At 53.6% G+C, this 20,926-nt stretch overlaps 1 protein-coding gene across 4 annotated transcripts in view; it reads right to left on the bottom strand.

Annotated features, from left to right (window-relative positions):
* The window catches only part of NTNG2 (netrin G2), a 51,820-nt gene that overhangs the window by 6,399 nt on the left and 24,495 nt on the right, over nucleotides 1-20,926 (bottom strand). For 3 of the 4 annotated variants that reach the window (XM_056350796.1, XM_056350798.1, XM_056350797.1), the window contains exons 4-8: nucleotides 9,115-9,287; nucleotides 7,353-7,379; nucleotides 5,245-5,382; nucleotides 2,569-2,637; nucleotides 631-705 (exon numbers count right to left, since the gene is read on the bottom strand). In XM_056350796.1, the coding sequence (XP_056206771.1) occupies nucleotides 631-705; nucleotides 2,569-2,637; nucleotides 5,245-5,382; nucleotides 7,353-7,379; nucleotides 9,115-9,287 (482 nt within the window). The remainder of the gene's footprint in view (nucleotides 1-630; nucleotides 706-2,568; nucleotides 2,638-5,244; nucleotides 5,383-7,352; nucleotides 7,380-9,114; nucleotides 9,288-20,926) is intronic. The other variant, XM_056350800.1, reaches the window with a different exon arrangement.

The raw sequence follows: 20,926 nt of genomic DNA, 5'->3' as shown, positions 1-20,926 counted from the left end.
TACAAACACCAGGTGGTGTCCTGGGCCCAGCTTCAGCAGTTACGTTCTGCACAGGAAGGGATGCTCATGTCTACGGCTGGAGCGAGCTACAGGCATCTGGGATGGGCAATGGGAACTGAGCACCCCTGGGCAGCTGCCGGGGCGTGTGCGCTGGTGGGAGCCCTGAGCAGGAGAAGCTCAAGCCTCCCAAGGTTCCCACCAGGAGCAGCTCACTTTAGGCAGTCACGCAGGAGACCTGAAGCAAGGAGATACAGAAGGCGGCATCTATGCTATAAACGACACAGGCCTATCTATTTACAAAGTTATTCTGCTCTACAAACAGACTGCGGTCTCGGGAGATGACAGGATTTCCATGATCCTCTCCGTTCACCCCAGCAGCAAGCCGTGAACAATCTCTCCTACCACTTACCATCCTCATCTTTCATGTATACGACTAAACCCCGAGGCTCAATCCAGCCTCACCAGATTCCCAGCTGCGTGTAGGGCACAGACGAACCCCGAGCGTTTTCCCAGGCGGGAGGAAGAGAGAGATGCATGGAAAACAGAGATGCAGAGCTAGAAACTACGGCATTCGCTGAGCGCCGGCAGCTGGGACTCGCTGGTAGGACCCAGCTCAGCCACGTCTCCTACCTTCTGCTTCTGGGCCAGCCGTGGCCGGGGGGGAGCCCACCTGCAGCGGGGCAGCTGCTGACAAGCTGGTGTAGTCTTGGAGCGATCCAAGGGGAAAGCTGTGTTACTGGGAGTGCTGGGGGAGCTGGTAGCCTCCAGAGCTTTGGAGGACACCACCGCCCCAACCCCGTGCCGTGCAGGTGCAGCTGGTGTGTCCCGGGGCAGGATGGCAGCGATGTGCTGAGCTGCCCGTCCTCAGCCCAGCCGCGCACTGCGTTCTGCTCCGGTGTTGGCACAAGGATCTCGGCAGCTGCTCCGTGCCCCTCCGCTTGGGAATAATGGAGCTGAGCCTTAGGGGGGAGGCACAAAGTCCTGGTTCCTCACCCAAACTTCTAGGCTCTGCTCTTCCCTTGGGAATAACAAAGAATTTGCAAGCCACTGCAGAGAAGCTACACTGGCAAGAGCTGCGTAGATGGCTTGTTTGCTTTCCCTGCTAGCCCTCACCCCTCTGGCTCCGTACCCCTCCCTGTCCCCTCAATGTTGGTAACAATCTTCAGGTTTGCTAGAAAACAAACCAAGGAACAGAATTTGAAAAGCCATATTATTAATTTCAAGCTCCAGTTGGGTAACATAAGGAGGAGGAGGAAAAAAAAAATATCTCTTGATCCTTGCCAAGTTTCAAAGGACAAACCTGAGTAGGAGAGAAATGTGATTTCCCAGCCTCGTCAAGGGGATGATAAACAATGCAGGATAAAAAAGAAAAAAAAATATTTTTTTTTAAAGGAAAGCTCTAAAAGAAGGTGATAGACATTGTCCTTTTCAGCTGGAAAGTGGAAACCAATTGATATTAATATGGTGTTAAAGAGAATATGAAAAAAAGCCCTGTGCAAATTGGCAAGGGTTTAATTAGAGTCACAATAAAAAACAGCCCTGGAGGCATTTTGCTTTTTAGTCATTCACATACACCTCCACTCAATCGCATTTACAGAGCCAGGAAAATTATTAATGCTCATTATCCTGAGAACCTTTCCCTTGTAGCTCTTGGACATTAATGGATAGTTTTACATTTTGGGAGGGGGATAGACATGTTTCACCCCCAGACCCAGCTCACACAAACGGGAAACCCTGGGCAGCTCTTATCACAGAGGGGCTTCTACCAGCCCCGATGAAAACTGCTGCTCTTGGTGGATTTCTGAGGGGAGCAGAATGAATTGAACCAACAAGTCATGCTGCGTAGCAAAACCATGGGGGCAAACGGTGCTGGTATAGTGGGGAAGGATCCCCAAAAAGTCCTTCTCAGAACATAACCACGCGGTCCCCTTTCTGCAGGACCTACAGGGAGCCAGGTGTCTGCGCTGGCTGCTGGAGCTCTGACCCACCAGGCAGGGCACGGGTTGGTTTTGTTTTTCCCAGAGGTGTACTGACACTGCTAAAACTGCCACGAACCAGAGGGGGAAGGAAAAAAAAAAGGAAAAAAAGCGCTTTTTTTTGCTTATTTTGAATGTGGGAAAAATGTAACAAATGGCAAGGAAGAATTTGACAGGCTTCAAGGAGGGTTTTGAAATAACAGAACTGCAGAAGGCAAATGAGAATAGCACTTAATTCATCCTCCTTAGGGTAACGCTGCGATTTCCCTTCTACCCATTTTGGCAGCCTCGCCTGCCTTCAGACCGCAGGCTGTGCCCATCGGCTCCCCCTTCTCCCCCCTCTCACCGCATGACAGGCGACCGGGCACAAAAGCATCCTACGAACATGACCACAGCTCCACCTTGACCACAGAAAACACCAGCAGCAGCCAAAGGAGGCAGATGTCTAGCAGATCCATGCGACCCAGAGACAACCCAAATCTAATCTGCTCCTCTAGCCTACGTGCAGCGTTGCTTTCTGCCTGGCCGCTACCCACTGGTGTGCGGAGGCACGGCGGGGAAGGGAGAAACACGTCGGTCTGGCTTTAAATACCTGGTTTTTTCTGTGTTTCTGTCACGGGCGTGGAGGCAGTGAACTCAGAGGCTGGTCTGGTGATGCTCGCTTATGGTGGGAGGCAGGAATCGAGAGGGCAGAAGACAGTGCGTAAATCAGAGAGTGAAACTGCACAGGGATGGGGCAGGGCTCTAACAGGACTTTTTTTTTTTTTAATGGCTGGCTGGCTGAGCTGGCATTAAAGCAAGGAGGGATTCGTTTAGGCATCTATAATTCAGAAAGGAGGTAATGACAGAGTATCTCGCTTTGGGACTCTGACCCAGCTTGGGGTTAAGGGTGATCCCTTTACCAAGGTGTTGCCCCTGAGGTCCAGGCGAGTCAGGTTCACAGCCCCTTGGGGGTGTCCTGGTATTTCAGTAAGCACTTTACATGGGGCAGGACTGGAGGAGGAGGAACGTCTCTGGCCAAAAGCAGATCAGAGTTAGGCTGTGCCTTGATTCCCTGTTGCTGGTCAAAGGCACACAACGCACTCCTAGCATCAGAGCAGGTCCCTGCGGTCCCCTGGGCGGCCCTGGCTGCCGCCCAAACTGGAGCAGCCCCTCCAGGGACTGTCTCCATCCCCAAGTGCACCATTGTGGCCTGAGACCTGACTCTGCAGACACATGGGTGGGGGTCTGGATGGGGGCAAGGAGCCCAGAGCTCAGGCCTGACCATACTGAGCCAGAGATCTGGCGGCTGGACTGCGATTTACTTTTTATTTTGTCCCTTGCCACCAGTTAATGAAAGCTTTATGAGAACATTTTCCCTGCCCAGGAAGAAGGTTTTGGAGAAGGAATAAACCCTGAGATGCAAGATGTGGACCAGGTCCCTCAGAGCAGTCTGGCAGGAGAGGCAACCCCCAGCACCCCCAAGCCCACCCAGGTACCGTCCTACCTGCCCCAGATGCACGACACAAGCGAGGCAGAGCACTGCAAACCACACACACGTGCACGGCACTTGCAAAACACCAGACCTAAACTACTGCTACAGGTGAGCATGGATAAAAATCGAGTGCCCCCAGGCGCGTGGTGCAGCCGCTGACGTGGCGCCCTGTCCCTGCTGGGGCCATGGGGATGCTGCACGCTCTGGGCAGGGGTGGGGGATGAGCACGTGTGTATGGTGTGGACCTGCGTGAAGAGCATCTTTTCATGCACCAGAGGCTTACTGTCTTCTGCCCAGGGTCATTCCAACTGCATGGAAGTTGGAGCTAAACCCTCGGCTTCCTGATTAACTACTCAAGCAGGGTACTTCCATGAATATATCTATATTTGCATAAACATGCAATCAAGTTTCCTCATCCCTTTGACTGGCTTCTGGCAGCTCCCCCAGACAGACTGTTACTAACATACTGTGGGTGTAAAACGTCCTCCTGGGAAATATCAGGCCCAGAAAGCATGGCAAGGGGAGGAATGCGTGTCTAATTCCCCCATGAGAAGCTTAAAAAAAATGGCCTGCTGTTAAGTTTTATCTGCTCATTTCCAAATGACAAGTGAAAACGCTGTCTCCTTGTTCACGGAGGGAGGGAAGGAGGAACCCCGGGGAAAAGGACAGAAGTTTTCCTCTGTGGGGTGGTTTTAGACATTAGGAAAGGGTGTTTCTGGCACGTGTCGGCACCAGCCCTGCACGCTTCTGGCTGCTTGCACCGCGGCTGCCTGGGGAGTGTTAGAGCGCGGCGCTGCCCTTGACGGCGCGGCCAGCCTTCATGGCGTCCCGGAGTCCTTGAGCCTGGCCACAGGGACTGGCTGCGGCGCTGGGAGAGCCGGCAAGGGTGCAGCCAGCTTCTCCCTCCACCCGAGAGCCCGTCCCTGGTGCGGCTTAGCAAAGCCCGGGGCTGCTCTGTGGGTGGCAAGGGGCAGGGGTGGCAGCTCGCGCGCTGTGCTGGGGAGGGTTCCCATCCCAGCGAGGGGCTGGGGAGGCACAGCAGCACCCAGCCTTCCCCATGCCGCTCTGGGAGCAGCTCTTCTGCCGGCTCAGGTACCGCACCTGGAGGCTGGTGGCAGAGCAGGATGGGGTACAATTTCCCTCCCAGCCTGGCAGGACAGATGCGTGATTTAATTTTCTGGTGGGACAGTAAGCCTGCCTTGCTTTCCTGCCCTGCCTAGTGACGGAGCTGTAAGAGAGCATCTCCTGCAGCCGTGCCAGCCCTGTGTAGGACAGTGCTGCCAAGCGGCTCTAGGAGGGATGAATTCTGAAAACCTTTTCTTTTTAAAAGTACAGAATTGAGAGGAAAAAAAGGAAAAAACATTGCATCCCCCACATCCAATTCCTGGCTTCGCTTCTTGCTGCCCTGATGACAACAGAGCGACAGCAGAGTGAGATCAGCTGGGGGGGAGGATGTCAACCCACGGCGTGGTTGTCTCTTGGCTTTGAGGTGGACCCGTTGTGGCTGGCTCCCTGCTTGCAGGGACCGTAACGCTTGTTCCTAGCTCGTGTCACAAGTGTCCAAGTATCCTTGGACTGAATAGAGAGAACAGAGGGCTGCCCAGAGGCTGGGGGATGTGACCTGAGTCAGGGTGATTTTTATCCATGTCCCTTTATCATCCTACAGAGCAGATAGCCAGGGCCACCGATGCGGCATCCCCACCGCTGCCGGAGAGGCCGGGATGGGAAGCAGGAGAAAGGAGCCCGGCAGCTGAGCCCTGGCCCTCTGAGCGAGGCAGGGAGCATGGAACCCACCTGGCTGGGTGGTGGTGGCAGGTAGGGGGGTGGTGGTGGTGGTGGTGGTGCTGGTGGTGGTGGTGGTGGGCATTGTTGTGGTGGTCGTTTTGGCCGTGGTGGTTTTTGCGGTGGTGACCCGCTGCGGTCGCTCATACGCTAGCAAGCAAAGAGAAGAAGCAGGAGGCACTTACTGGGGGGCAGCGGGGGGTTCCCTTGCCAGCCCACGCACCCGCCAGGCTGCTGCTGCTGGGGCTGAACTGGTGACCAGTTTTTCTCAGCGCGGTTACAACTGGGGCACTGAGAGGATTAGGGCGGCAGCATGATGCTGGATGCAGCGCGTGCGTGCCGGGGCCAGAGCCTGTGGCCGTATCAGCTTACTCTGTTGGTGTAGATATTGGCTTAAATACTTACAGCTCGATCATAAACTAATTACCAATTAAGCTGAAAAGGGGAAATAAAAGCACGCCTGGGTAGGGATGGGGAAGAGCGGGCGGGAGGTGCAGAGGAGCCCCCAGCCCGCCCTGCAGGGGGTCTGACGTCCCTGGTGTCTGTGTGCCAGCTGGCAAGAGCCCTGCCTATCCCGGCTCCACGAACTGCTCCATTCCCTTCTGCCACCCTACAGGCAGCAAACTACCTGGCACCATCAAAACCAACCCGTACCCTTGGCACGTACTAATTACCACTGGCACCCTCTGTTCAGCAGGGGAAATTAATTGGTGGTTTAATGTCAGCGAGCCCCCGTGGAGCCGAGCGGGAGCAATCCCGCGTGCGGTGCCCACCCCACCGCGCTGGCCACAACAGCCCCGACTAAAATAATACTCAAACACAAATTCCTACTTAACTTACACCTGCTGCCCTCCTGTCCTTGTTTGTCCCCCTGCTTCATGCAGATTATCATGCTTAATTTCATAATAGCCCTGAGCTAGTTTAAATACTTAATTTAGGTCACTTCTAGTCTCCTATGCAGGCTAAATAATCTCTCCTTAACTGGCCTTGGACACAAATCCCTCCTGTCCACCTCCTGCGTGTTGCTCCCAGCACCCCCCCAGCTTCTCCCTAGCAGAAAATTCTGATGGGAAACATCTTCCAGTGAAACAACGGTAGCACTGAGGATGCCAAGCACTGTTAAAGGGGAAAAAAAGAGTTATCAAAATGGTTTTGACCCGAAAAGCAAAGAATATTTTGGACTGTTAAAACATTATTATTTTTTTTTTAAATCCTAAATTACTTCAGGGAGACTTTTAATTTTTATTTGGTTTTTTTAACCATTTAAATTTAAACTGCTTAAAATCTAAATATGGTTCATTTACCCAGAAAAACCTTCCTCCACTTTTCAATTAGGTGCGTTTTTCTTAATTACATTTGCATTCCTCTGAAACTATTTCTCCTCCGATTCTTTCCACTTGCCTGCAAACCAAAGAATTCATTATTCATTCAGCTCTCTGATTCGCTTCTTCTGGAGGGTAATTCTGAGCCACAAAATTCAAACCCAGGTTTCTGCTTACCCAAAACTCAAGGCTCTTTGATGTCAAACTACCTCCAGCTTTGTTAAATAAGGAGTCCTATCACACCATCACGCTTTCAATAGAAATCCCTGCTGAGCTCTGCCATCTCTGCTGCCAACACTTCATAGACATATGTTTATGTACATACACATGTACATACAGATGTACGCATACTTTCTCCGTGGGTTTGTTTTTTTTTTTTTATCGATACCCCAAAGTGACCCAGACTGGATGCTATGCCAGATAGTTCAAACCCAGCTCCTTCTCAGAGCAGAAGTCTGCAATACTGGGGGCGGGGGGGGGGGGGGGGAAGTTCACAGCGAGCACTGGTGGTTTTGAAGAGTCTTTTTTTATTTCCTTTCCGGCTGCCATACTAACGAACCTCATGGGGGGAAACCATGCCAGAGGAAGAGGCAAAATGAGGCTACTGAAGTCAAAGGAAGAAAATATCAGACTCTTTGACAGGACAGAAAATGAGGCACAATTAGGGAAGACTTACTGCCTGGAAAATGATAATGGACAGAAAATAACCATGGGGTGTTTTTTTTTTTTTTCTAGTGACATCTGCAAGGACCATGCACCGATGTTAAATGCCAGCATTTCAGTTATGTTTTTACTTACTGCCAAAGGCTGAGCCTGCAGCTGCACCTGGAAAAAACAAGAAGAAGCCCGGTCACTGGAAGCAGGACACCATCGGCTCTGATACCAGCAGAAGATCAAACAGATACACGACGAGGGACCAAACAGCAATTAGTTGGTGGGGGTCTCTGCATATCAGTTTGCTGCAACGTCTTAAGAGCTGCTTTTGTTAAACCAGAGAGGCAGCCAGACAGCGCTGTCTGGGGTCTTGGCATCTCAAGCCTTTCACCTGGGAAAGAAAAACCAGTGTGGTCCTTGCTGATGGGTTTTTCCATTAACCATTTCCCTGACCCACTGTCAAAGGACAAGCATATCTTCCGAGGTTCACTGGGCAAAGCACAAGCTGTAGGGTCTGAGCCAGGTGTTGCATCTGGGACAGTTTCGGTGAACAGAAGGGCTGAACACCCTTCCTACCGCAGCACTGGCTCAATGGGATGCTGCAAAGCCCCTGGCTTCAAACCCGCCAGCTGAAGATCACCCAAGGACCAGCTTCTGGCACCCAGGAGGCTAACGGCCACGGTCCTCCCTACTGTAACAAGTGGGTGAATGACGGGAAGGCTCAGCTTTGCATGAACATAAAGCACAGGACCAATGATGGTAGAGGCTGGACCACTGAGAGGAGGGGGCTTCAGAGAACTGCCGCTGTTGGACAGGAAGAGGATATCGATGAAGGGGAGGGGGAAGCCACAGAGAGGGGGAGAAGACTGAATGACAGATGGGAAGAGAGATGAATGGGAGAGGAAAAAGCAGAGGAGAAAGAGAAATAGGAAAAGACACAAGGAATAGAGGGGAGGGAAAGAGAGAGAACAGCATGTCTGTGCCTGTCAACACCAGAAACTCTCCCAGGCTCCTTTGAAGCAATGCAGCCACTTGGTGGGAGCTGACAAGCTCGTTCCCTTTCAAAGAACCTGCTCGTCTACCAGCCCTGGCACACACAAAACATTCCCATCACGGCCTTCGGAGCCTGAATTTCAGCTTTGATCATCTTAAAGCACATAAATCTTTCAAAAAATTTTTGGGGAGGGAGGGAAAAGATTCTCTTTGGTAATGCTCAAAGCTGCTGCTTGAAAGGCTGGAGTGGCTACTGTGGCTCTGTGACATTTAAACAAGTCTGCTAATGTGGACTGGACAGAAACCCAGGAGAAACCGGCCCATCTGTGATGTTTCCTGCCCTAATTCCCCTGCTCAAACGATGGTGGTTACGCATCCTTCATCTCATCTGTGCACCTTTGCTTCTGTCAGTGCCTTGCTCCAGCAGGCAATTGGATGAGACTGGAGCTGCGCAGAGGGACCGCAGCTTGCAGCGCTTGCCTGAAATACTGACAGACGCAGAACAGGATCCAGAAAGCCATCCAGAAAGCAACCTGCACTCCTGCAGCTGAGCAGTGCCAGCACTGAGCCCATGGACTACTTGACAGCCCGTGGCCTACCGTGGCTAAATAACATCTTCAAAGGACAGTAATTTGCACTGACACAAAGCCATGGACCTATATCCTGGCCCAAGGCCATCATCACTAGGACCCAGCACTCATCTACCAGTCAAATCGCCTCCACGTCCACCCAGAGCCTCTCTTATTTCTCTGTGTACCGAGACAGGGGTAAATACCCGCTTCCCTCTCGGGAGCGGAGCATCCTGCACTGCTTCGAGCGGAGACGAACAAGATGAGAATCCGCCCCCATCTGTAGGTGTTGTGCAGCCCAGGGTGGGGGTGCGCCCCAGGCTGGCTCGCTGCAGGTTACTTACATGCGTTGGGGGACCCGTTGGGGAGAGGCAAGTAGGATCCTGCTCGCCAAGACCTGGAGCGAAAGTTCTTCTTGCACTTGCCGCAGTCCTGCCCCGTGGTGTTGTGCTCGCACTCGCACTGGAGGCTGCCCTCTTTGAAGGTGCACAGGTTAGCGTGGAGGTTGCATTTACACCTGGAAGAGGAAGACAGGAGAGCTGTCAGGTATTACGGCTGCTCCTCCGTGCCCCTGGTACAGCGCTGTCCATGTGCGTGACGACGTAGCGGCGAGGCTGGGCTGGTTACCCCTTTCCTGGTCCTTCTGCAGGGCTTTTTCACTGAACTCAGCTGTTTTCCCCAGGTATCTGGTGCTGGGGTTACGATTTCCACTTCCTCGCCCGAGGTGGATCTGCAGTCTCTATTCCAAGATGAGAGATATTTTACTCCCACCGTCCAACTGTGGTAGCACAGACCGTTTAATGGTAAGTCAGCATTTCCAGCTGAGACTCCAGGAAGGAGCCACGCACGTTTCAGGCGGGTACGGAAATCTGGGTGAGTAGCTCAGAGGGAGGCTTTTACCTGGAGGCAGAGAGGAGAGCTTCGGGCTGTAGCTGGAGGAGCATGGCTAATGCTGGTGGGGCTCAGCCCCTTGACCCTGGGCAGCGTGCTAAAGTCAAGAGCGTTTTCTCCTGTGGTGTGAAGTTGCACAACACAAACCCTTTTCCTTACGCGCAGCGCAGCCCCAGCCTGCTGCCACCAAAATAACACCGCGAACAAGTCACCATCAGAATCTGCCTTTCCATCCCTGCCTCATCAGAGAAGATGACGACGAAAACCACGATTCAGCAATTTGAAAACATTAACAAACTTTTAATGAGCTGTAGTGCAGTACGCAGGGAATAATTATCTCCATGCACAATAATTCCTGTTGCTCAGGCTCTGGAGGTGACTCGCGCAGAGGCTGAGCCCATAACTCAGACGTGGCTCTGGTAACTCCCGGGCCCCAGCTCAGGCCATCAGATGGAGACTTTGGGGACCAAACCCTCTCATTTCATTCCAGACACTGTATCCCAAACACAGCCCACTGGTTTTTCATTGCTTTGTGCAATAATTTACGCCCTCAGAAGCAGAGCCATTAGAGAACAGTGAAGCAGCGCCTTATGTGACCCAGTAGAGGTCTGATGGGCAGCGCTTCGTTCTACAGGGCTAATTGTACATGAGATGCAGAGCTGAGGGGAACGAACTGCTTGCAGAGATGAGGAAACGTGGCCCGCTGCTTCTGGTGCTCTATCTGCATGGGGATAAACAACCTGGATTAGGCTGGGAGCCGTGAGCTGGGTCTTTCCTGGCCGCCAGCGCCGTGCATGCCCACCAGCTCTGGGTGCCTCTCCCCCTCTCCCCTGGAGCCCCCAGAGATGCTCCCCAGCCGCCTGCCTGACCCACTGAGGCTGCCGTTGCCTCCTCCTCCTCACGCATGGCTGGATGAGCTGCCTTCATGTATGATTTTATTTTTCTTTCTCCCCCTCCCCTCCCTGTCCTTAATTCTAGCAAACCTGCTCAGAGGCTAAGCGTAAGCTGGATGAACAGTTTCTCTCCCCATCTTACAACCCTGCCTCTGACCAAGCAGAGGAGGAAATATTGCTGTCTCAAAAAGGGAGGAAAGAAGAAAATGTGGTCCACGGAGCAGCAGCAGACACACTCAGCATGCTCCACTTGAATCTGTGTGTTAGCGAGAGCTGGAGATGCCGCGTCACGGCTGAAAGCACTAACAGCCTCTGAGCATTAGTGCTCTGGGAGCAAGCCACGAATCCCAGTGTCCGGGTGAAGGAAGCAGCTTTGGTTGGTACCTACACAGGAGGGATGCTCTATTTCAGCTGCTCCATGTCCCCTCTGCCTCTGATGAGGAAGGATTTTGGCTGAGCCATCCCAGCCCTTTGGCAGAGGCGATGCCCAGCTCTGGGGTGCTGTGGAGCCTGACTCTGAATTATTCAGTGTCCACACAGCACGGCCTCCTTCACTCGCTTCAGAACGAGCAGATGAGAAGAAAGCGAGCAAGATATCGGGTTAAAGCAGGTCAAAGCCTCACTGCTACTGCCCTGGGTGCAGCCTGAATCAGAGCAACAGCTTCTGGGGGCTGCAGCTCTCCTCCCGCCTCCCACTGGTGGGAACAAGGGGATGGGAGCCAGCTCCAGGGCGCAGCCTTAAAACCCAGCTTGGGGGGAGTTTAGGAGCCTCAGGGGAGGGGTACAAGGAAGGCAGGGCACGGCATCCCCCTTGCTTCCTCTGAAGTCTGGGTTGGCATGGAGGGTAGCGCTTGGCTCCTGGCCTTAAACCTGCTAGTCTTGCAATGGGGACGTCAGCCCTGGGTGACCACCTCCTGGTCCCCATCACCCCCTTCTACTTGTAGCACGTCCCTACTCCTGGTATGCCCTGCTGAGGGCCAAGCAGTGTTGCAGAGGGCTTCTGCTGGCTGCTGCCTTGCAGGAGGGGGAACTCATTTGCCATTAATTTGGCTCCAGCTACAAAGCTGCCGCCACCGAGCAGCAAGCCCCAGCCTTCTCGCTGCCAGGAGAGTGAGGCAGGGTGTGTGCAGGAGGCAGTCAGGAGTGCTGTCATACACACACGCTGCTCGCTGGCTGCTGAGGGCTGGGAGCTGGGTACCAGCCCGCAGGACAGCCCCCAGCCCCCTCCTGCCCCTGCAAAGGCACCTGCCAGTGGGATGGGGTGGGGGCTCAGGGGTGTCCCCCAGCCACTGAGTGCAGGGGTGATGGAGCACTGCTCTTCCCAGAGAAGACCCTCACTTCCTAATGGGTGTAAACAGGAAAACTGAATAAAGAGAAAGCAGAGGCAGCCAGTCACCCTGCCTGCCTGTGCCCAGGTCACATATTTCTTACTGCTCGGCCCTTGGATGCTGTGCAAAAGTTTTGTTATCCAAAGGATCCATTTTGCCAGGGAATTCCATTCTGAACTCGACCTTTGAGGATCATCAATCTAAGCAGAGAACTGTAACCCCGGCAAGCTGACCCCGCCACGCAGCACTTTCCAGCCCAATCAATCAGGCTGCATTACTTAATGGCGAACAGCTGAGCGCCTTCAGCCAGCCCCATTTTGTGTGAAGGTTTGTGCACCTGGGCTTTCAACTCCTTCTTGAGGCTTCTCTGCCTCCTCCTCTGGGCCTGTAGCCCAAGGACATGCGCTAGAACGTGCACAACGTCTTTCCCCAGCCAAGATCCAGCTGGTGGAGTAAATGGCATTAACCCGGTCCCCTGGGTGGGAGCTGCTAGTCCTGTTTGCCTCTGCTCATCTTCCTCGGGCGGCCAGCCATGGCAGGGAAGGGAGGCTGAAGGGAAAGGTTAGGAGCTACTTAGCAATAAAGCTTAAATAGCAGCATGGGGCAGACACCTGCGCTGTGTCCTGCAGAAGGCAGCAATGGCCCTGCTCCAGTCCCAGGCTGCTCCAGCAAAATGCTCGTTGCAAAATGGTTTCTTTGGCTCTGCAGGAGATCTGAAGAGCTGGGAGTGTTTCTCCTCTGGAGCTCATGGGTCGAAGCTAGCAGTGACGGTGCTGTTTCTCGGTGAGCATTCAGAGCCCACGTCGGATGCAGCCGTGGTGGGGCACAGCCCGGAGGAGAGCAGCCCCAGTGCACACCCAGTGGGAGCTGCAGCACCCACAGGCACCCTCCATGGCCCGGGGGCACCCAAGTCCTGTGCTGGGCTGTTAGCAGGTGACACAACTGTATTTTGCATTAAACAGAAACTGGCTGACACTGTTCCCAGCAAAAGTAGCCGGAGTGCTGTGTGGCCCAAGACGTTACAGTTTGCACGACGGGATATTTATGAGTTTATTTTAGTGCAGGTCGTTCAGCTGCTGCCTTTCCTCAGAGTGGTGCAGTGTGGTCTGATGCTGCCAATGTCTCCACCAGGGAACATCATGGAGCTTGGAGCGCCAGGGAAAGTTTACAGGAAAATGTCCTTTTCTTTCTCTGTCTCTCTCTCTCTCTCTCTTTTTTTTTTTTACAGCCATAAAGAACAGTTTGCCATCTCTGCATTTCTCCAAGTCAGCATCCTGGAGGTCACAGCAGCGAGCGGTTGGAGAGGCATCTGGTGCCAAGCTGGCATGTGAGGGAAGGAGATGCCCGTGCACAGGCTTAGGAAGGGGGTGAAGGCAGGGGTGAGTGCCGCAAACCTGCAGAAGCCAGGTTGGGAATGGGAAAGCAGCCCCTGTCTCTGAGCTTTCATTGCTAATGACTTCTGAAATAATTTTAAAAAGCCACCCCCAGCCCTTTACTTTCCTTCCAAGGATTCTTACAGATTTTACAACCTCTTTTCTGTTTGTAACCCCACTTGCAGAGCTGGGAAGTAACGCAGAGAAAAATCAAAGAGCATCTCTTTATCCTTCTCCTTCCCTGTGGGGATGAGCCAGCTTTGGGGCGCTGGCACCACCCCAGGCATCTTGCCAGGACCCTGCTGTGGTGCTGAGTAGGGCTGGAAGAACCACTCGCTGGGTGGAGACCTGGAGAGCTGTTCCATCCCCATGCACCAGTTCCCACTGTGGGCCAATCCTGCCTTGCCCTGAGCTCCTTAAAAAAGCCTGGGCAGGGACGTGGGAGAATAGAAGCCTGCTCCAGTGGGCCACCACCTCCCTGCCCAGTTTCCTTCCAGTCCAGCCTGCGCCCTCACCTCCACCCTGGAGGATGCTACCACACGGCTCCAGGGATGCTGTGGAGACCTGGTGCCCTCCTGCTGGCTCCTGGGCCATCGGGCTCCTGCTTTCCCCCCTCCACCAGCTTGGCTTTGCCCCCCTGCTCCTTTTCTGCTCGCCCGAGCTGGCTTTGGGAGAGGCAGCGCAGCAGAGAGCTGCTAATGACTGCCATCCAAAGTAAGGCTTATGATAGCTTCCCCCTGAATTGTTTGCTCTCACTGTAATTGATGAGCCTTTAATGAGTCTCATGGGACCATGTGTTTGAAGGGAGCTCTTTCCTCTCTGTCCCCGAGGAGAACGATGTTTCAACTGATCTCAGCTCTCGGGGAAACATGAATAACTCTTATCCATCTCTATTGTCATCCCCAGCCGTTGCTCACAGCATGCTCCAGCAGCTGCCTGGCCATGACTTACCCACTTTTTACCTGCTCTTTTGCAACTGTTTTGGCAGCTCAGCAAAAGCAGGGAGCAAATCTTTTGGGCAAAGCATAACGGGTGCTGAGCTTGGATTGTTTCTGGCCCATCTGTGCGTGTGGAAGCAGGTAAAAATAGCTTCTAATGGCTGGGCCATGGGAGAAGCACCATCCCTTTGTGGAGAGCAGTTATATTAGGACTTGCCTTGCTGGGATATCGCTCTGGCAGAGGTTTGCTATTGCCAGTGACCAGGGCAGGGCTGAAAGGGCTGGAGAAGGTGATGGTGGCTCATTCATCCTGGGAGCAGGGCTGGGAGTGTAACTGAGCCAATGGTCCAGGGGCTGAAGGGGGCGGAAAAAACATTTGAACACGTTGTTTGTTTCTGCTTGAACCAGGGGGAGTGGCCTGGAAAAAAAGCCAAAAACTGGAAAAGAAAAAAAAGGCCCTGGGTTAGGTCAGAGGGACATGTTGTGAGTGGTTTTTTTTCCTTGTGGGTTTTCACTTCTGGTTGTGTGGTAGGGATGGATGAGTCCTCCTGGCGGGGAGGAACCCTCCTTGCTGCCCTTCGAAATGATTTGAGGTTTGGGTTACAGCGAGGAGACAATTTAAAAGATGCCAAAGTGGAGAGCATGATAGCTGGCTGTTCCCATTCGAGAGGCTATTTATTTTAAATAAGTTGACACTCACCAGCTGTCAAGATCCTGCTGACTGGTGGAACATTATTTACATTCAAAACTGTCTTAAAAAGCAAACACGAAACCAAACTTCCCCATTAGGGGGTCGGGCAACAGAAGGGAGGAAGGGTGAAGAGGACATCACACAGATATGTGAACATAAATATTTGCAGAGCAGCGTGTATAAATGCTCTTGGTCTTTCTCCTGGAATGCAATAATGCCTGCAATTGAGTTCATTGGCCAAATTGAATTTGGGCTCCTGTAGAAGTCTGTTTATATTAAGTGCTTTAACATACATCACCTTCTCAGTCTATCGATGAAATTCTATTATCTGCTCAGGGCCGGACGCAACTCAGCAACAAAATCGGAGGGGAAATAAAAACCTTCACAAACCAAAGCCAGGAGCAGGTAATAGGACCTTGGGCATCCGTCTCCGGCTATTGACAAAGTGTCAGAGTGTCTGGGGGAAGGAGGAGCTCACTGGGTTTCTCGCTAACTCCCTCCCTCCTGCTCAGCCAGTTTCCCTCCATCTTGCTGCAGTGGGAGTAAAAACCTTTATGAGACTCAAGGAAAGCCAAGCAAACAGTTGCTGCGCATTAACTTAATTTAACTATATGACCAAGAACAAGATTTTGCTTGAACTCAAGCTATAATTCCAGCCTGGAGGAATGCCAGGGAAATTCAGCTCTCAGGGGCCGCCCGGCACAGAGGCGAGGACGGGCTGAGGAGCACAGTGCACTGTTGGCGCAGACCCGGCCGTCCTTGACACGAGGATGCTGTTACCTCCTGGGACCTGGAGTCTGGCTGCCAGGAGCTGTGGGGGGAGGAGGGGGGATGGGCACAGGCAGTGCTCACCCTGGTTTTCCTGGTCATCCCAAAGCTACTGAGCGTGGGCAGAAGCTGACCATGGTCTGCAGGGGTGTTGGGCTAGTTCTTGGGGGAGGTTTGGGTGAGCCTGTGGCTATTTTGGGGGTGATGCTCCAGCACTGGGGCTGGGGAAGCCCAGGCTCCCACAGATCCCACAGACAGGGACTGCCTGTCCCCCTTCTGCAAAGCAGCAGTGGTGCAGCCGGCAGGTCCCACCCTGCTCCTCAGGGGAAGATGCTCAGTGGGGGCACCGGTCATTACACAAAACCGAAGACCCTTAACAAGAGGCTGTTCCATGGACCAAACCTCCTTCTTTCCTCCCTTTTAGAGACAGCTTTCTTGGAGAAGTCAAGACAGGCTGGAGGCTCTCCAACAACTTCATCAACAGAGCCAGAAGGAGGAATATCCAAGCAGGGCAAAGCAGCCTGGGAGCAGCCAGGATGAGCATTGCACTGGCAGCCCTGGTTCGAGCTGAGCTAGAACCACAGGGGAAGTGCTGAGCTGCACTGGCCTGGAGGACAGAAGCAGGAGGCAGACACCAGGCTGAGCAGGAATAGCTTCATCTTTAACACCAATACAGCATTGAGCATCACCGAATCCCAAGACTCACCAAGAATCTCGAAAAATGTATCCCTTGCCTGTGGGTACCACGGAGAATTAACCAGCTCAGTTTATTGGAGAAGGCGCTTTGTGGGATGGTCTTGATCCTCCAGGTCTGGAGTGCCTCATCCTGGCTGTTGGAACCAGGATTATGGCCTGGGCAAATTCATTCTGCTCCACTAGTGTAAACTCTCCACTCCAAGTCATGCGGAGAGCAAAGCCTCCCAGAGAGCATCCATGCGGGGCACCAAGAACCGCCCAAGGGGAAGGCAGGGATCAAAGCAGGGAAGCACGAAGGGCCTCCCTTCAGTTCTTTGGTGTAAGCAAAAGAGAAGCCAAGGAAACCCTCAGAAAAGCAATTGGTGGAGGGAGGAAAGGAAATGCTGTTACAAAATTGGAAACCTTGTCTTCTTGTTGGTGACCCTTTGGGCTGAGCAAAGCCCAGGTGAGGCACTGTTACAGGGAGCGGCTCGGTGATGAGCAACACTCCCTCCTCCTGCATTCCTCCAGGGACTGCTCATCACTGGCAGGACAGACGGACGGACGGACAGACAGCATACGTTGGGGCACGGAGGACGAATGAGAGAAATCTTAATAATCAGCCTAAAATTGATTCACTTCTGCTCAATCTGATTCCTCCTAACTGGATCCACATGTCCTGGCCATGGCACATTAACTTCAATTATGGCTTATTAATGTCTCCATGATGGAGCTTGCCCTGCTGAGCGCTGTGGTGACTGACGTTACGAAGGGGAAAAAATTACTCCGAAGAGACGTGGTGTGTAATGGAAAAAGAACCGGCGGCTTTCCTCGTGCCGGCCGTCAGTCCTGGCAGCCAGGAAAAGCTCATTCACCCATTCCCAAGAAGATGACCGAGCTCATTGCTGCACTGAGGAGAAAATGAAGCAGTGAATAGACATCTGTGGGGAAAAGTCTTTCCGCTTCCCTTCCGCACCCTGCCTGGCACACACACAAGCACACAGGCCAAGGGTTTGCTCGTGTCTATTCCTGTCTTGACTCTTCCGCATCTCCAGTTACTCTGCGGATCAATAGGGACAGGATGGAAGAAGAAAAAAAAAAAGAAAAGAAAAAGACACCAAGAAGAAAGAGTAAAAATAAACTGTCAGCCATAAATGGGGAAACGGACCTGGCTGAGGTTAAGCAAAGAGAGGACGCAGATGGAGTGGGCAGAGGAGGCCCTGGAGCACCAGCCCATTGCACCAACACCCAGGAAGGGAGCAGTGACCCTCAGGATTCACCAGACGCTTTGGAGATCCTTGCAAATTCTTGACTGCCCCCGTTTATCTGGCCTACAGGAGGAGAGAAGGCAGCAGACTCCTTCCCCTTCTCCCCATGTCCTTTGCTCCATCTTTTTCTGCTTTTCCCAAAAGCTCTGGGAGATCACAGTGAGGGGTTTTCCTTGGTGGGAAGCAGAGGGGTGAAGGGTGGGTTATGTTTGGATGGGGGCCCAGGAGCACATGGACTGAGGGCATCAGAGGTACCTCTCTGAGTCCACCAGCCAAGGCTGTGGCACAAGAAACCACCCAGGCTCATGGTCTGCTCTGAGGGCAAAGCCTTTTGCTCTTCCCTTGACCATGACCATCAACTGTAAATGAGCTGCCATGTCTCCCATCGCCCTGTGGGCACTGCCAGCTGCCTGCCAACATCCTGGTGCCACATGGGCACAGGCGATGCCACGCACTCCGACAGCACAACTGCTCCAGCAGTGCCACATGCCACAGCTGAGCCCCTCTCCTCCAGCCTCCTGGGGCTGCTCTCAGCCCTGCTCCCCTGTGCTTTTTGCCTTTGAGCCCTCATTTCTTCATAACCCTCTTCCCTCTCATTTCCATGACCCCTGTAGTGGATCCCTAACACCCCCCACCCATTTTGTCTAGGCACTTTCCTCCTCTTCCTCGAACATGGTTGTTCCCACATCCCGGAAGAGGCAGTGTGCATCCATCCCCAGCCCTGCCTCCCCCTTTCCTGTGCCGCGCTCCTGTCAGGCTCACATTGATTTCTCCTCTCTCTCAATAACCCACCCCTTGTTGAGCCATACACAAGATTTAATTTGGTTTTAGTCCCTGCATCGTAACTGGCTTTGCTTACAGCTGCAATTAGATTGCTTTCCAGTGAAAAAACCCGGTTGCTGGGACTGGAACGATCACAGGAGCAGAGTCGATTCATATGAAGCTTCTCCGCCTTGTACACCACTTATCCGCAGCCCCTCAACCAGTCGTCATTCCCTGCCCTGTGCCCATCGGAGCTGGAAAAATCAGCACAGGACAGGCATCGACTTCTTCCCTGTCCAGGATGAGTTTCCCCCTCTCCTAGGGACCAGCCCAGCAAGCGGGGCTGGTCGGGGAGAGCGGAGCAGCGCACAGCTGGGTCTTGCTGTAGCTTGGGGCTTGGAGTTTGGGCTGGGAAAAGCCCTCTCGGAGGAGGCCCTGCTGCATCAGGCAGCTCATGGCGAACAGAGCCAAGAGGGGAGCAGAGACAGCAGGAGCCGCTGCTCTGCAGCAGCCGTGGGCAGGCGTCCGCGCCGGCAGCACGCCAGCTCCGGGGTGAGCCCGCCAGCAATTAGCCAACAACCCCCAACCAGTCTCATTCTGGCCCCAGCAAAAAAGCAGCATTGCAGCTTCCACCGTCCACAGCCCAGCCCTCCCTCGCCAGCGCTGTCTTTAGGGTGCAGGCAGCTGTGGAGTCTCGGATGTCTCTTAGAGCTTGTGCCATCCCCCTCCCAGGGGTGTTTGAAAAGGTTTTCCTCTCTTGCCCTAGTTGCCTCTTTTCACAAAGTCTGTAGGGATTTTATCTCTTGAAACAGTCTCTGCTGCTATTAAATAGTATTACATTTGGCCAGTGAGTTCAAAAGCTGGTGGGGGGAGGAAGAGAGCTGACAGCCAGCAAGGTGCTCGCTTGTGGAGGATCCCACCAGCATAGCCTGAAGTCAAAAGTCCTGAAGCAACATATCCTGCCTAAGGCAGGCAGAAAAGGCAAAGGGCTCTGAGGAGGGAGGCATTCACAACACACCAAGAATATTTTAACACGTATCTTAAAGCATCAGGTATGCTGAAGCTGCTGCAGGTGCAGTAACGAGTCCTCGGTTATCTGCACGGTTACCTCCATGCCTGGGAGCCAAAGGCCATTGCAGAAGCATCGACATCCAACATTTAATCCTAATTTACCACTTTCTGAGCTGAAAACTCTGTGTCCCCGTTACAGAGCCTAAGCAGCCTGGATAAATTCGTACACCAGCTCCAGCCCTTCCTGCCAGTCGCCCCGGTCAGCGGGGGCTCTGGCTGGGAATCGATCCCCGTGGTGTGGCCGCTGCTGTCAGTAACGTCCAGCGTCCCTGCAGGCAGTGGGGCTGCGGCAGACAGAGCAGGGGCAGGACTGCCTGTGGTTGGGGTGGAGGGGAAGGCAATGTGCCTGCCTTTTCCCTCGCCTTTGCCAGCTTTCCCTCCCTTCCACCCTCTTCACTTTGCTATTTCACCCCATCCCGAGCCATTTGAGGACAGTGGGTATTTAGTACCCCGGCAATACTTCTTACGGGCAGATGTAACATGTCTCTCCGCACACATTCATGCAGAAGCACATTGCACCGAGACCTGGGCGCTTGCAGATGGGTGTGGAGGTGCTCTCCCACACCTCTGCCTGTGTGCCCGAGCTCCCCAGGGCTCTTCCCTGAACAGTCCCAATGGTGGGCACCCTGATGTGCTGCCAGCCCAGCTGAGAGCCACGGTGGCTCATGCCCACCCGGTGGGAGAGCCCTAGCCCCTCTGCCTGCTGCTGCCGTCACCGCCGCCTCCTGCCTGCCCCCACGGCTCTCCCACCCCACGCTGCATCTTCCTTCCCCTTGGAGCCCATTCAAAGCCAGCCTCGGTGGCACCTGCAAAACATTTCTGCTTGCAAGTCTCAGAAGCAAACAGTTTGGAACCGATACAAACAGCTCCTCTGTCACTGTGGTGATTCTTGTTAGCACGAGGTGGGTGATGGGAAGATTTTTCCCCTCTTGCCTGTAAGTCTCACACAAGCTGAATCCACGAGCTGGATGGGAAATTAGCCATCTCGGCATTTTTCCACCTTACTTTGCTTTTTCAGCTGATGTCATAACGTAACATATGGCATCGTACAGAGAAATGAAAAACAAAACCCAGGAGAAACAACCCCCCCTCCTGCCTTCCCCTGCCTCAGATCTGTCGGGGGGGTTTACCGTCACCCCAAACTTCATCTGCCAGAGCCAGGGCTGATCTGGGAACGCAGGATTGACTTGGGATGACCTGTCCTGCCAGCACTGGCCGTGAGCCGGAGTTCAGCGGGGCGAGCCTCATCCCTCACCTCCCCCTGGATCCACTAGCATTGCCCCTGCAATTGCTGGGCAGAGGCTGGCCGTGTTTGCGCAGCTGGGGACGGGGTCTCAGAGGGAACGCAGACCCCCACCATCCCCCCAAAGCCGTGTCCCAGCTTCCCCCACGCCGGCTTCGGGGGAACACAGCCCTGCTCTCAGACACGGCCTTGGAGGTGCCCCAGCCATTCCCTGCAAGGACACATCTGATTTATTACCAGCACTAACCTGCCTGG

This window comes from Falco biarmicus, chromosome 9 (assembly GCF_023638135.1).
Source record: "Falco biarmicus isolate bFalBia1 chromosome 9, bFalBia1.pri, whole genome shotgun sequence".
NCBI classification, from domain to species: domain Eukaryota; kingdom Metazoa; phylum Chordata; class Aves; order Falconiformes; family Falconidae; genus Falco; species Falco biarmicus.
The sequence above is the reverse complement of the archived record's forward strand: the minus strand, read 5'-3'. Positions and strand labels throughout refer to the sequence as shown.